Below are 14,919 nucleotides of genomic sequence, written 5' to 3'. Positions count from 1 at the left end.
AGAAAAGAATAAACAGCATTTAAAAATATACACATGTGCAGAAGTCAAAAATAATGCAAAATTTCTAGAAATATTGATGGAAAGTCGTAAATGCATTGAGTTTATTCCAGCAGGAGTTATTGACTGATTAGCACAAATGATTCCCGAAGTTAACGTTTGGTGGCGCTGTATACACCCATTGATGTCGGGTTTGTGGTGCTGCTGATTGCTGTTTCAATACACCAGCAGTTGTGTTCGAAACATCACAAACAGCGGCATTGACATTATTGCCAGTTCAAGTGTAGACGCAAAGAAACCATATTGATATCATGCGTGGAAAAGGAACCGAACGACAGAAGAGAGATGAGACTCATTTGAAAGTGTCACATAAACTCGCTGATATGTTGAGTGTCATCTCAAGATCTGGTAACGATTCCAACAGGGCAAAACGGCTCTTGAAAGTTTGGCCGAAGCAGTCCGAAATGTACCACTGCTCAAGACCCCCACTAATTACACTCAATAGCCAGATGAAATATACCAACTCCACCTCCGATTTCGACAGGGATCTTGCAGCTGCTACGTTTCAGGAATTGTAATGTACGGTTTGCAGTAAGACACATGTATGCCGGACAACTAGCAAGGTGTCTTCTACTAATTCCACTGCAAAAGAGAGTCCGTTTGAGTTCATGCAGGGAATATGAAACCAGGAGAAATATAGTTATATCCTGTACACAAAAGAATCCAAGTTTAGTTTACCTACTGATTCTTCACTTGTATTCGTATCTAGAAAGAACCTGAAACACGGTTCATTCCAGCTAATATTACTGAACTGGGCCATTACTGAATGATGGAATCTTTGTGTAATGTGAGTTTAACTGAGAGCCTTGCACGGTTGTGTACGTCTTCCAACGATATACCATTACAGTTGTACGTATCGGTGAATGTGTTTTTCTGCTTTGGAACTCTGGTTTCATTCTAAGGGAGGATGCATGTCCACATCAAGCTGACGCAGTAAAAGAGTTTCTTGATAGTCAGAACATAAGGCGATACGATTGACCTAGTCTATCACCAAACTTGGAGTCATTATAAAATGTGTGGGACAGGGTTAGTAGACAGACGAATTGTAAGAAATCACATGGCTCCATCGCCGAGCTCACGGAGGCACTGACTCAAGAATGACAAGGCATACTCCACCTACTTATCATAATCTCAGCACGAAATCATGTATGCTGCATTGTTCTCACATCACAAACCCTACTGATGAACCCGTACTTAACCCTTTTTTTCGTGGAACATAACATGGGTAGATTTCCTGACATTAATTTGCCTGTACATTTCCGTCCCTATTACCTATTACGTGTCTTTCCTCACACTGTTTCCAGTCAGTTGCCATAAGGAACTTCACCTCCTACCAATATATGGCTGGTTTTTCATTTTCCTCTTGTGATGAATCCTGCAAACTACAATATCCTTAACTTTTTCACGTGAAATGAAATGAAATGAAATCCTTGAGTTTTACGTCCCACGGTTATGCCGGTTAGGCTAAAGGAGACGGTGATGATGAAAGATGAGTGAAATGGTGGAATGAAGAAAGTGGGAGGAAACGGGAGAACCCGAAGAAAACCCACGAGCACGGTGTTTGTCCACCACAAAATTCACTTGGCGGGGGCTGGGATCGAACCCGGGACCCCAAGCACCAGAGGTGAACGCTCTACCACTGAGCCACCGCGCCTCCCTTTTTCACGTGAGTATATATGATTTACTTAAGTAGTAGTAACTTAAAATGTAATAAATCAGGAAAATAAACAAAATTAAAATAGTAGTAATTATAATATGAATAAAGAGAGATTTACTTACATTAGCTTTTCCATAAGGAATAAACTCAACGTCGATATAATTGTTAAGCTTTTTCCATGTTGGATAGAACTGTTTCCGAATGAACCGTTGACTATCTGGGCAGAGGGTTTCATAGTAAATAGATACTTGTACTTTTGCCTGCGAACAAGAATATATGTGTATGCTGTTTTGTATATTACTTTCACTCATTTCTTAACGTATAGGTATTAATTAATTTAGTATAGACCTTACTTGTTTTCCTTTAGCAGGAACCAAGATATCATTTCCCATCTTTTCATAATTTCACAACTAGAAGCTGACAAATTTCAAATTATTTACTATATAACCTGAATAAATACCTTCGAAAACGATATACTCAAAAGTATACTATCATGTATGAGACGTCAAAAGGAACAAGAAGGTATTGACCAACATGATTGAAGAAAGAAATAAACTTTTGTTTTAGACAGTTTTAAATAACTTCCTGAAAATCGGAAACCCTGAAGAACTCTAGCTTGAAAGTTATTAACTTAGTTCAAACAGATCGATAAATTATACAAAAGCCAGTAAAATTTGAATCTAAATGTTCATAGTCGCCAATCGCGTGATACAGGGAGAAATTGTAAAAATATTTAGCTTTTAAACAGGTCTACTAAGAGTGCTACTGTCAACATTAAATTATCAGTACTTTCCTTTAGTTTTATTGCTTCGCCTTTCCCCTCTTCTTTCCAAGACATTAAATTTAAAGACATACAGACACAGAAGGAGTTCCAAGCAAGTACACTGTTACTAATAAATAGTCAATAGCAGGAAAAACAGTCACTGAACTAGAAAATACACGTATTGTCATCTTTAAATTAGTAGATATTAAATTGATATCTTAATTATAGTTGAAAATTTAATTAGTGTTTCTTTTAAGGCATGGAACATCCCAAATCGGCAAAGTGAAGAATGGGGAAAAACGGGAGATATCGAGAATTTCTTTTGAATCGATTCAGTTCTCTATTGTTGACTACATCTCATCTGTTTTCCCTCTATTTAAACCGAAAGCGGTAGAAATCAACCATTTCCAGTTTCAGCGTTGATCGCCATAGAACAAAAACGCTAACAGACAACGGCAAGCATTTCATTGGAATCGACTCGGCGTCTCAAGAAGAGATACTATCCCCACCCCTACTAAAACCAGAAGTGGTAGAAATTTGTTGACCGGAAGTGAGACGCTGAAACTGACTTAGTGGGAGTGGGAAATGATGTTGATGAATGGACTAATTCTTAGCTTCTTTCTCAGCAGAGGCTATATAGGACAAAATTTATCCTTTAAAGTGGAATCTGCACAGCTGATTGTTTGCTGTTGTTCCGGCAAGAATTGAACCCGGGACCTCGTGCATCAAAGACACGCCGCTAGACCAACGAGAAGGTCTACGAGAAAGAACAATCGATGAAAACCATGGCTTTTGCTTGTGTTCTGCTGGCAAGAACCATGAAAACTCTAAACACAATAGGGACACCATGAACCTAAAACTTTTTAATTTTCCATTCTAGCAATTACTTCACAAGAATGATACTACGCAGCATAAAACTTTTAACCTTGAGGTCAAAAGATGGGAATTCAGTGGCCAAGTCAAAGAGTCGTATCATTTCTAGTGCGAGTGATCCTTGATTTGATCCCATGCATGGAAAAGTATGGTAAAGAATTTCTGTATTTTTGTAATTTCTTGTAGCCTGGAGAACGTTTCAGAGTGACGTTAACGAAAGTTTTCATTTCAATTCAGAATGACATGTGAGATATAATCCTGAAACAAACAAGTTATTACTTTAAAAGAGTCTCTCCCAATATACGTGAGGATATTTTTATAACCAATTAGTTTGCTAAACTCTTAAGCAACTGCCAATACGTCAACACAGTTACAATCTTATTTTTGAATTGAGGAAACTGAATATAATATATTTTTAATGAATGGTTTCTTATTTAAAATAAATATTACTCTAGAACTAGGCCGCTATATTTCCTACTTTTGATTTCTAGGTTAACTAGATTTATGTCCCTAAATGCATAATGCGTGATAATTGCTAGAATGGAAAATTAGAAACATATAAGAACGTCTTAACCAAATGGTTTCGAAATATTTTATATTCAGGGCGTCCTTGATGAATCAAAATTTCCCGTGTCCTCCCAGAGACAGAATATTGATCTAAAACTGAATTTAATTCCTAACATCGACTGGTAGTTAATTGCAGCCCCTAAGCCAAGATCAATGAAAAAACAATTATGAAACTTAAAGAAGCATACAGTGTTGTTAGTTGTTTTTAACTTTGTTATACAAAAGATGTTTACTAGAAGTTCCCCTAAATAATATACATACAATGACAATGGTGTCATCACTACTCCCTATAAAAATAATTGCCAAACTGTGTACTAAACTTCAGCTGTATGAACAACCTACAGTATGTCTTGTGGAAGTGCTAAATTTTGAGTAGTTTGCTAAAATAATGAAAGTCAGTGACCAAAGCACTTTCAACAAAATTGCATATTTCAGTACCCAGTATTTCGATTACGGAGAAAAATAATTGTTTTACCACTAAATTATAGACCTACCCATGAAAATTCTAAAAAGTACAAGAACTGAAAAACAAACAAACAAACAAACAAAAAAATATTACTGACATTGTTTTAACAAAAGCTAATTCATATGCTTTAATTTTCAATGTGAACCATGTATGATTTCAGGAAGATCGAACAAGAAATTCCACATACAGAACAGAAACATTGTAGCCTCAAAATAAATATCGAATGGTAAATACGTAATTATACAGCATTTACAACTAGCGTATACCCCTGCATGTTACCGCGGACAATGTTTTTTCATCTCCCTCTTCCTAATTCTCATTCCTCATTCATTGTCACCGATATCGAGTATAAGTTATTATTGCAAACACGGGAATAAATGAATATTTAACCCCCCATCTTATCCCCTTAGAGATATGCAGTTCCCAAAAATTTGCTTAATTTACTGTACTGAGTGTTGAGAGAACATTTAAGAAAAATTTCACAATTGAGTATCTAATAGTTTCCGAGATCTGGAGAATAACAAAATGATATTCAATCCATCCTTAGGATACATATTTCGCCAAATCCCATGTTATCTACAATCTTAAGATACAAGGTTTTCCACAAAAATTTAAGGTTATATGCTTAGTGGTTTTGGAGATTTGTTGATGAGTGGATCATTGGTCAATCTGTGGATTTACTCTTGGGTTAATCCATACGAAGTAGTCCAGAGGTGGTTGCTGAACCATCTCCGAAAATTATAAAACTTTGACTGTGCCAAACGTTGTGTATGAGAAGGTCAACAACACTATTCACGTTGTAGTATGTACAAGTGTTCCTGAATGGCGTCCATCTTTGTTGTCAATGGAGTGTCATATTTTTGCATTTACAAGCGTTTACGAAAACTACTCTTGCTCAGGACGCACGTGTCAAACGAACTCCAAACAAAAACAAATGTTTAGAGGAGAGACTGAAGTACACGGAAAACTGAGGTACACTCTTGCTTCTAAATAAATAAATATGCAGGGTTGCAAACCAATACATGTAATCACTAGAAAAAGTACATAAAATTACACTTTTAAAGGGGCTGTAATTTGGAATGGCCTAAAGTGGGGAGTTCATAACTTTTGTGCTGAATACTATTGCATGTAAAGAGTATGTATAAATATCTACACCTATGATACTACTGGTACCATAGATTTATGAGGGTCCGAAAGTTGAAGTTTGTGACTTTGATACCTGCAAAAAAAAAAAAAAAAAAAAAAAATCCTGACTGATATTACATAGAAAAAAGTGAGGACGTGGTAAAAACGCGAAGAAAGCACGTGCATGACGATGGTCGTAGCCCGGAAAAATTTAAATGTTTTGATATGTTTCATGCTAAATCTCAAAAACTACGCATGGTTCAGCAATTAGGCTCGCTTTTGTTTGTGTTCAGTTGTGCAAAAGCTTGCGAGTGGCCTTTGTTCCATCTTTCTAGTTCCATGATCATTGCCACGTCTACAAAGTGGACAATTTATCTTGACTACTCCGCTATAACCAAAAGAGAGAGAAAAACAAAACTTTGCATGAAGTAACTATAAAGAGGGGGGACATCTTTGTATTAAACAGAAAGATTCGATAAAGAGTGTTACCAACCCAATATAAAGTTATATTTTTTCAAATGGCATTACGTCAGATTATTACCTATTTCAAACCAACATATCAAACGTAAACTTAAAATATCACTTTTATTATTCAGTGTTGCAAACTAAGGATGTTATAGTATCACAAACATACAAAGTTTGGAAGCCTTAACGCAAATACAGCATAACGGATATGCACAGGATAATGCACATCGAAAGTACTTTAGTGTTTGATACTATTGTTATGGTATGACTTGTTTCGAATGAATAGGAACGAAATTACCAGGGCTTGAAATATTAAATTTTGTGAAAGCATTTACTTCGAAAAATGCTGAGATAAGTATCATACCTAGTTACTTGTATGGTTTGTAATGGATGTGTAAATTATTTTGCCGTTTACAGTGCTTCAATACCTCAATCCGTTCCAGAGATATGGTAAACATTGCTGAAGTTTGCAACACTGCTTAAATTGTGTATTTGCGAGAACTTCTTGTAATTTACAGCTACTAAAAGTTATTGCTGTAATGCTATAGAAGAGAAGGGAAACAAAAATCATTTTAAATATTTTCCACAAATACGCCATTTTCGGCAGGATAGGATAGATAGGTGTAACGCAACCTTGTGAACACGTTAACTTCCGTAAGTGGGATTGGATTTCAATGATACTTTGCTGATACATTAAGTACCGCTCCTTAACACCACAGTCCAGTTCGACGATGTGTGTCATGGGTGCAAGGGTGAGCTAACCCCCTTACCATATAGACGTGGCAATGATCATGGAGCTAGAAAGATGGAACAAACGCCACTCGCAAGCTTTTGCACAACTGAACACAAACAAAAGCCAGCCTAATTGCTGAACCATGCGTAGTTTTTGAGATCTAGCATGAAACATATCAAAACATTTAATTTTTTTCCGGGCTACGACCATCGTCACGCATGTGCTTTCTTCGCGTTTTTACCATGTCCTCACTTTTTCTCCATGTAATATCAGTCATGATTTTTTGCAGTAGTTTATTCATACAGAATTACTTTGTGGCCTAAGCTGCAATTTTTAGCATTTTGCCCTCAGATATTACGCCCCAAACATGGCATCAAAATCACAAACTTCAATTTTCGGACCCTCATAAATCTATGGTACCAGTAGTATCATAGGTGTAGATATTTGTACAGATTCTTTACATGCAATAGTAGTCAGCACAAAACTTATGGACCCCCCACTTTAGGACATTCCAAATTACAGCCCCTTTAAAAAGTGTAATTTTATGTACGTTTTCTAGTGATTACATGTATTGGTTTGCAACCCTGCATATTTATTTAGAAGCAAGAGTGTACCTCAGTGTCTCCTCTTAACATTTGTTTTTGTTTCGAGTTTATCTGATACGTACGTCCTGAGCAACTGTAGTTTTCGTAAACGCTTGCAAATGCAAAAAAATGGCACTCCACCGAGAAGAAACATGGACGCTATTCAGGAACACTTGTACATACGACAACGTGAATGGTGTTATTAACCCTCTCATACACAAGTTTCATCACACTCCAATTTCTATAATTTTCGGAGATGGTTAAGTAACCATTTTCCCCATTTTTGGACCACTTCAGTTGGATATAATCCTCTTTTATATATTGGTCCCGTTTTCTTTTATACTACACAACTAGTGGAAACATCATCTTATGTAAGGCCTAGGAAGCTAGGAGAGTATTTATGCAAAAGATCAAGGTTTTATGCCTTATGGCTTCGACAACCTGTGAAAAGGAACTATCTAAGCTGCCCTTTCTATTCAGAGTACGAAATTTCCTAAGCCTTGCCTTTTTTTTTTTTTACAGCCTAGGGTACAAGGCGAATATTGTACTACACCGCACATGGCCGTTTTACTAAGAACCAACACGTGCTCATGATTATGAACATCATCCATGGGTGTGTCCTACTGCGACTTACTACAATGGCAGATGACAGGAACACCAACGACACCACTGTTCATATGACGACGAAAGACCACCAGCTCCACCGCCACACTGGAGAACCTATAAAACAAAGAGGGTCTGAGCAACCTCTATCAACCTTCGACTGGTGCCCTGCATTCTCCCAGTTTGCCTGGAGCTTTGAGAGGAACCTAACCCAAAGCCTTTAGCTTGCTCGAAGCTCTAGTCTTCCTTTCCTACCCATTTACCTTGCTCGGAGCTCTGTTGGGACTCCTAACCTGAGTCACGTAGCTTGCTCGGAGCTCTGTGAAGATCCTTCACTAGGCTGCTTGGAGCTTGGGATACATCTCTTTACCTAGTATTAGTGAATTATTTATACTAGAGTGATTTGGCATTACGCCGTTTATAATGAGGACCTCTTTATAATAAATTTCGGTAGTGGAAGAAAACGTTTCAGTGCATAACTTAGCTTTGTCTATGCTCTACTGTACCCTGCATAAGTAGAACTTTACAATATTTATATATAAAATTTCAAGGTTCTACGCCTTATAGCTTCGGAGATCTGGTGAACGCAACCTCGCCTTATTTGTAGCTTAGGGCGCAAGAACATTTGCACAGTATTTACATGCTCCACGTCTAATAATTTCAGACCTGGTGAACGAAAAAGGTTTTAGCTCTTCTATTCTCTCTTTGGATACGCAATTCCCAAAACCTTGTCTTGAATGTAGCCTAGGGTGCAAAAAGATCACTTATACAAAATTTCAAGGTTTTATGTGTAATAGTTTCGGAGATCTATTGAACGACAAACCGTTATTCAAGCCCCCAGTCTCCCTTAGGATACATATTTCGCAAAACCTCCATCTTATCTACAGCCTAGGATGCAAAGAGAACCCTTTCACAAAATGTTATGCTTCTATACATTTGGAGATCTGTTGATAAGTAAATCAGTGGATCAGTCTGTGGATTTACTGTTTATATATGAGTGGCTGAGGGAAACATAGTGGCATGTCACATTTTCTAACTTTCGAGTCGACTGGAAATGAAGGTTGACCATTCCCATGGAATTCAGTGCTACAACACATACTAATTAAGCTTCCGCTGCATTATGTAGATACATTTCTGCAATTAAACTACCTATATACTCTTCTGTGCTTCGATACCAACCCATTCTACCTAATAACCCGAACTAGCGTTTAATAGAATGTTCGCCCGAGCCTCATATATATATATATATAGCTTACTATATTAGAAAAGAAGTATATATCACAAATAAAAACATTACGTTTCGAAGTAGACTAAACTTTTACCCTTAAACAGATATTAATGCAGTAAAGTAAATAAATACACTTGAAGAAACTTACTGGTTCCTTGGGATTAAGTGGCATGTAATGCTCTTCGGTTGGACTAGAGTCCTCTGTTGTAATATCTTCGTCTCCAACGGAAGTATGTGCACAGAAATGAAAGACAAGCAAAATTAACAAAAAGCGTAACATTATCACAAATATTTACATAGATTGAGTATATTCGTTGTTCTTTAGGGCTATTTTAGTATCTTGTTGTGCAATCTCTGTATTAAATACTTTGATTATAAGCTGATTTTAGGCAACTCTCTATCACAAAAGGTAAAATCTGTAACAAAAGAAGGAACATAATTTGCTTTTAATATTCTAATAATACATATTTAGAATAATATGCTAAATATACTAATAACCTTTAATCAGAATAAAACAAAAGAATAACCATGCTCTTCCAAAAATACAGTTCGTAATTGTACAATTAATAAAATGGTGCTTTCAAATATTATAACCTTTCAGAATGCTCTATTTGCATTTAATTAATTAATGCTTATTATTCAATATTTTATGTGATTAAATAAATAATTGTAAACATAAATCATGAAAGTACTTTTAAAATGTTTCTTGATACTCCCAGAATCAATAGCGTTTGATGTCGAAAACCAAGAGAGAAATGGGTCACCAACATCGTAGTAATTGATGGTTTTTTTTTTTTTTTTTTTTTTTATTGATTCTGGATAGTTCTCTCTGAATAACACTGCTTAAACGGAAGATACACGTTTGCATATATTACTCTACTATCTTTCTTGAAAAGTGCATGGAATTGTAAAGTAATTTCAAATCGAAGTTAATTCTTTCTTGTAACGTTGTTATGGATATCAATACAATGTTAACAATAGCGGCTAACAGTTGCCAAACGTCATGTCAATCTTGACGAACAAAAATTACAAATTTACAGAACAAAATTTCATAAATAAGTGACTCAAAGCTTGGTTTGAAAGAAACCTCACGTTGGTCCCAAGTTTTAATAATGAAATGAGAGGTGTATATATAATGCTTTCGAATAAATAGTTAAATAAATAAATGAAATAAAATAAAAATAGTAGGCCTACCTCGACGATCCAGTATTTTGTAAAATTTATGCGTTAATTAAACTATTTAAATCATGAGAAAGCCAACTCTCAAATATCACGACACCTACACAAATTTCATTGGAAAAACGTTCTTCGTATGTGAATGTAATAGTAGCTACAGTACGCAAAAAGAAGCTAACAAAGAACGTAGACTCCTAGACACTCCTGGTTTTATGTCTTGATAAATTATTTACTTAAAACAATGATACAACACAACCATAGAGGTGAACTAGGAGACTATCCATCCTTATGTAAGTTCGTGTTGGCAATAAGCCTCTTTTTCAATACAATTTAGTATTATTTTACAACTGTAATTATTAGCCACTTGAAAAAAAGCAACTATTTATTATCTGTCGTTAGTTTTATCATAAAACGTATTTAACTTTCGTAAAATATTCGAATCTACCATTTTCGACTCGAGAAAGATATTTAACTTGGTTTCAGATTTCAGATAACTATTCCTTTTATATACAGGGTGCTTTTCAACTTGAGACAATTTTATAACTTCTAAATTAATGGAGAAAAAAATCTTTAAATTTTGTACGAAGCAAACATAAACAAGGTGAAATAATTTTACATACTACGCAACACCAACAAATGAACAAAGTTGCCAAACCAATATAAAGTCATATATTTTTTAAATGGCACTACGCCATACTATTACATATTTCAAATGTAAATATTAAACAAAAACTTATAATATCACATGTATTATTCAGTGTTGGAAACTAAGGACGATAGAGTATCACAAGCATCGAAAGTTTGGAAGTCCCTATTACATTGATTGCACAATTGAAATGAAAAATGAAATGAAATCTTTAAGTTTTACATCCCACGATTATGCAGGTTAGGCTAAAGGAGACGGTGATGATGAAAGATGAGTGAAAATGATGAAATGAAGAAGTTGGGAGAAAACGGGAGAACCCCGAAAAAAACCCACGAGTACGGTGTTTGTCCACCGTGATTGCACAATTGAGATGAAAGGGGCAATGCACATTCAAAGTACCTTAGTGTATTACACAATGCCCATGGTATGACGTGTTTTGAGTAAATGAGAAAAAAGTTATAAGGGATTGAAAACTTGATTTTACTGAAAAAGAATCACATTTAATTGTTCGTGTGGTTTACACTGGTCGAAGATATCTCAAATCGTTACGGAGATATGATAAATATTGGTAAGGTTTATACACTGCTTAAAATGTGTATTTGTGAAAATATTTAAAATGTTCTTGTTTCCTTTGCTTTTATAACATCACAGCAATAACTTTTGGTAGTTGTAATTACGGCATGTTGTCGTAATTACATAATTTTAAGCAGTGCTGCAAACTTTAGCAATGTTTATTATATTTTCGTAATGGTTGGAGATATTAAAGTACTCTAAACTAAATAAAAGGTTTCTTCGTCTATTGAAAATCAGGGAAATACCTTGTACCTAAACATTTTTTATGTACACTGAGAAGCGAAATTGTAGGTGGCGTACTTAAAAAGGTAGGTTGCATGCGTAATTCCTGTAGTTTTTTGACTTAATGTACAGCAGATGTATAACTGAAAACGCATGTTTTATAATACTATCAGTACAAGTGTTCCATCTATATGTACTTTCCGTATGAAATAATATAGGTCAGGATCTCACATACAAATGAACGTAAATAAACATATAGCTGAGGAATGTAACATACATAAGTATATGCATGTAATATACGGAAAACTGTTAGATGTCAGATATCCTGCAACGGCATAACGTAACACATAAGGGTAGTGCGTATATAGCATATGGATAACGTATGCTCCATACTGATTTCTGTGGTAAGCAAGAGTATTCCGTATATTTCAGTATAAAACCTTTGAAAAAATCAAATTTTCAATCCCTTACAACTTCGTTCTCATTTATTCGAAACACATTTTATCATGCACATGCTATCAACGCTAAGGTGCTTGGATATGCATTGTTTCTCCCACCTAAGTTGTGCTGTTAGTGTGGTAGATGCTTTCAAATTTTGGACGTTTATGATACTGTAGTGTCCTTAGTTTCCAACACTGGATAATAAATGTAGTATTGTAAATTTTCGTTTAACATGTAGATTTGAAATATGTAATAATTTAACGTAGTGCCGTTTGAAAAAACAACAACTTTATATTGGGTTAGCAACACTGTTTATCTGTTAGTATTAAGAGTATGTCCATTGATTTCGCCTTGTTGATATGTAATCCGTTAAAATTAGGCTTAACTTCGAAAAATTCCAAAGCTGGACATTTATTTTGCTCTTCTCAGCATATCCCGAAAAGTATACCCTTAATTTGGGCCGTGCTCGAAAATTATTAATTTTTCGACGAAAATAGTTATGAGAAAAATTACAGTTTATAAAATGTTATACAAGAAAGGTCTTTAGACTTTTTTGTAGATTTAATCGTTTCAAAGGTATAGATTGAATCATCTCCGAACATAGATATGGTAATGTTTTCAATTTCAAACTGCAAAATATTTGAAAAAAATAGCCTAAACTATGTACAGAAATAGAGCACACCCCTATAACCTTATATGTACAGCTGAAAGTTAGTTTGTCGGATTTAAATCCAAGCCGTTTGCTTGGCATACATCTAACACGGGAAGGTCCCACAAGTTGTCGCTTAAATCTGATTGCCACATAGCACATCTGATAGAGCACCATGAGAAATGAAAATGAGCAAAATTTAAGGTGCTATAGACCAGAATGATAGGACCTAGGGAGCTTGAACATTTGAATATCCAAACAATTATATCATGGAATTATGTACGTTTAAAGTAAATATGTTGAAAACCGTTAAAGCAATCAAATCAAAAGTTGCACAATATAATGAAAACAAAATGCCGTATCGAAAACCACAAACAGTGTTACCATAGGTGAAGTAGTGTTGCCAACTCAGCATAAAAATATTTTGTTTGAAATAGCACCATGTGCAAGTGTGCACAGATTTAAAATGCAGTATTATCACTAAACATAACAGTGAAGTGTAGTGGTGCAGTGTTGAACACTGTTATAGATACGTGCTCTGAAAATGTTCAATGGAGGCTCCTTCAATTTGTTGCTCCATTTATAAACTCCTCACAACACGGCTTTTTGCCAGGAAAATCTTGTCTTACTAATTTATCAGTTCTTCTGTCCGATGCTGTGGACAGCACCTCAGTAAATTCTTAACTAGAGATTTTGTATTTGGACCTGTCTAAGGCTTTCGATTCTCTTCCACACCATCTTCTTCTATACAAACTCAGTTCTAGATTCAATATACATGGTAAATTACTTAGTCTTCTAGAAACATATCTGAGTAATAGGACACAACGAGTTTCAGTTTCAGGTTACTTTTCTGACTTTATTCCCGTAACTTCTGGAGTTCCTCAAGGCAGTGTTCTGGGTCCACTTCTATTTTTATTATACATGGACTATTTGCCTTCTTTGTTCACAAATAGCTCTACCAATATTCTTCTATTTGCTGATGATTGCAAACTCTATAGACAAGTTCAATCAAAGTACGATGCTCTTGCTCTTCAGCATGATGCTTCTATTCTTCTCAACTGGTGTAACTCTTGGAAACTTAGTTTAAACATCGAAAAATGTGCTTCTCTTACGATTTCTCTAAAAAAGGAACTTATAAACCACATCTACAAAATTGGTCATCAGACCATAAATCCTGTCACCTCTTTCAGAGATCTTGGTGTTATCATTGACAGTAAGCTTACTTTTACGGATCATATACTTGTACTGCTATGAGAAAACTAGGACTCCTTTATCGCTTCACTGACATAAAAATCCTAATTCCTTAAGCTTGTTCTATAAGTTATATGTTGCTCCCACTATTGAGTACTGTTCTCCTACCTGGTGCATGGCCTACCCTACTCATTTAAAAAGTTAAATTATGTAATTAATTGCTTTTTAGCTATTGTATCCTACCGAGTACCTCACTTCCGAACACTTCCAAAAAATGATGTTTTAACATTTCTCAATATCAAACCTCCCCTAGTGAGAAACAAAATTTCTGACCTAATATTTTTGCATAAAATTGTAAATGGCCATATATCATGTGAACAGTTATTAAGTTAGATCAATTTTTGCGTACCCGCTAGAACAACACGGTCTAGTGATCTCTTTTACACTCGAGCTGCGAGAGTTAATATTGTCCAAAGGTCCCTTCTAAACCGAATTGTTAGCACGTATAATCAGTTAACAGAAACTGTAGACGTTTTTTCAAACGAGCATACCTTCAGATCATCTATAAATAAACTATCTTTGTAATGTTGCCATTGTGTTGTACCATCTTGATTTCAAATTTTTATTCTATTGTTATGCTACATAATTGTTAAAATGGTTCAGTGTAAAATGGCCTAGTGCTGTATCTGAAACTTATTATAAATAAATAAATATTGTGCAACTTTTGTTTTGATTGCTTTAACGGTTTTCAACATATTTACTTTAAACGTACATAATTCCATGATATAATTTTTTGGATATACAAATTTTGAAGCCCCGTAGCTTCTATCCTTCTGGTCCATAGCACCTTAAATTTTGCTCATGTTCATTTCTCATGATGGTCTATAAGATATGTTATGT

At 35.2% G+C, this 14,919-nt stretch overlaps 1 protein-coding gene across 2 annotated transcripts in view; it reads right to left on the bottom strand.

Annotated features, from left to right (window-relative positions):
• Positions 1–14,919, bottom strand: part of LOC145667681 (GILT-like protein 1) — a 102,662-nt gene that overhangs the window by 15,132 nt on the left and 72,611 nt on the right. For both annotated transcript variants that reach the window (XM_081735148.1, XM_081735143.1), the window contains exons 2-3: positions 9,270–9,537; positions 1,837–1,974 (exon numbers count right to left, since the gene is read on the bottom strand). In XM_081735148.1, coding sequence (XP_081591274.1) covers positions 1,837–1,974; positions 9,270–9,401 — 270 coding nt within the window. In that variant the 5' untranslated portion in view covers positions 9,402–9,537. The remainder of the gene's footprint in view (positions 1–1,836; positions 1,975–9,269; positions 9,538–14,919) is intronic.

Source organism: Thermobia domestica, chromosome 1 (assembly GCF_964235325.1).
Source record: "Thermobia domestica chromosome 1, izTheDome1.hap1.1, whole genome shotgun sequence".
In the NCBI taxonomy this organism is placed as follows: Eukaryota; Metazoa; Arthropoda; class Insecta; order Zygentoma; family Lepismatidae; genus Thermobia; species Thermobia domestica.
The sequence above is the reverse complement of the archived record's forward strand: the minus strand, read 5'-3'. Positions and strand labels throughout refer to the sequence as shown.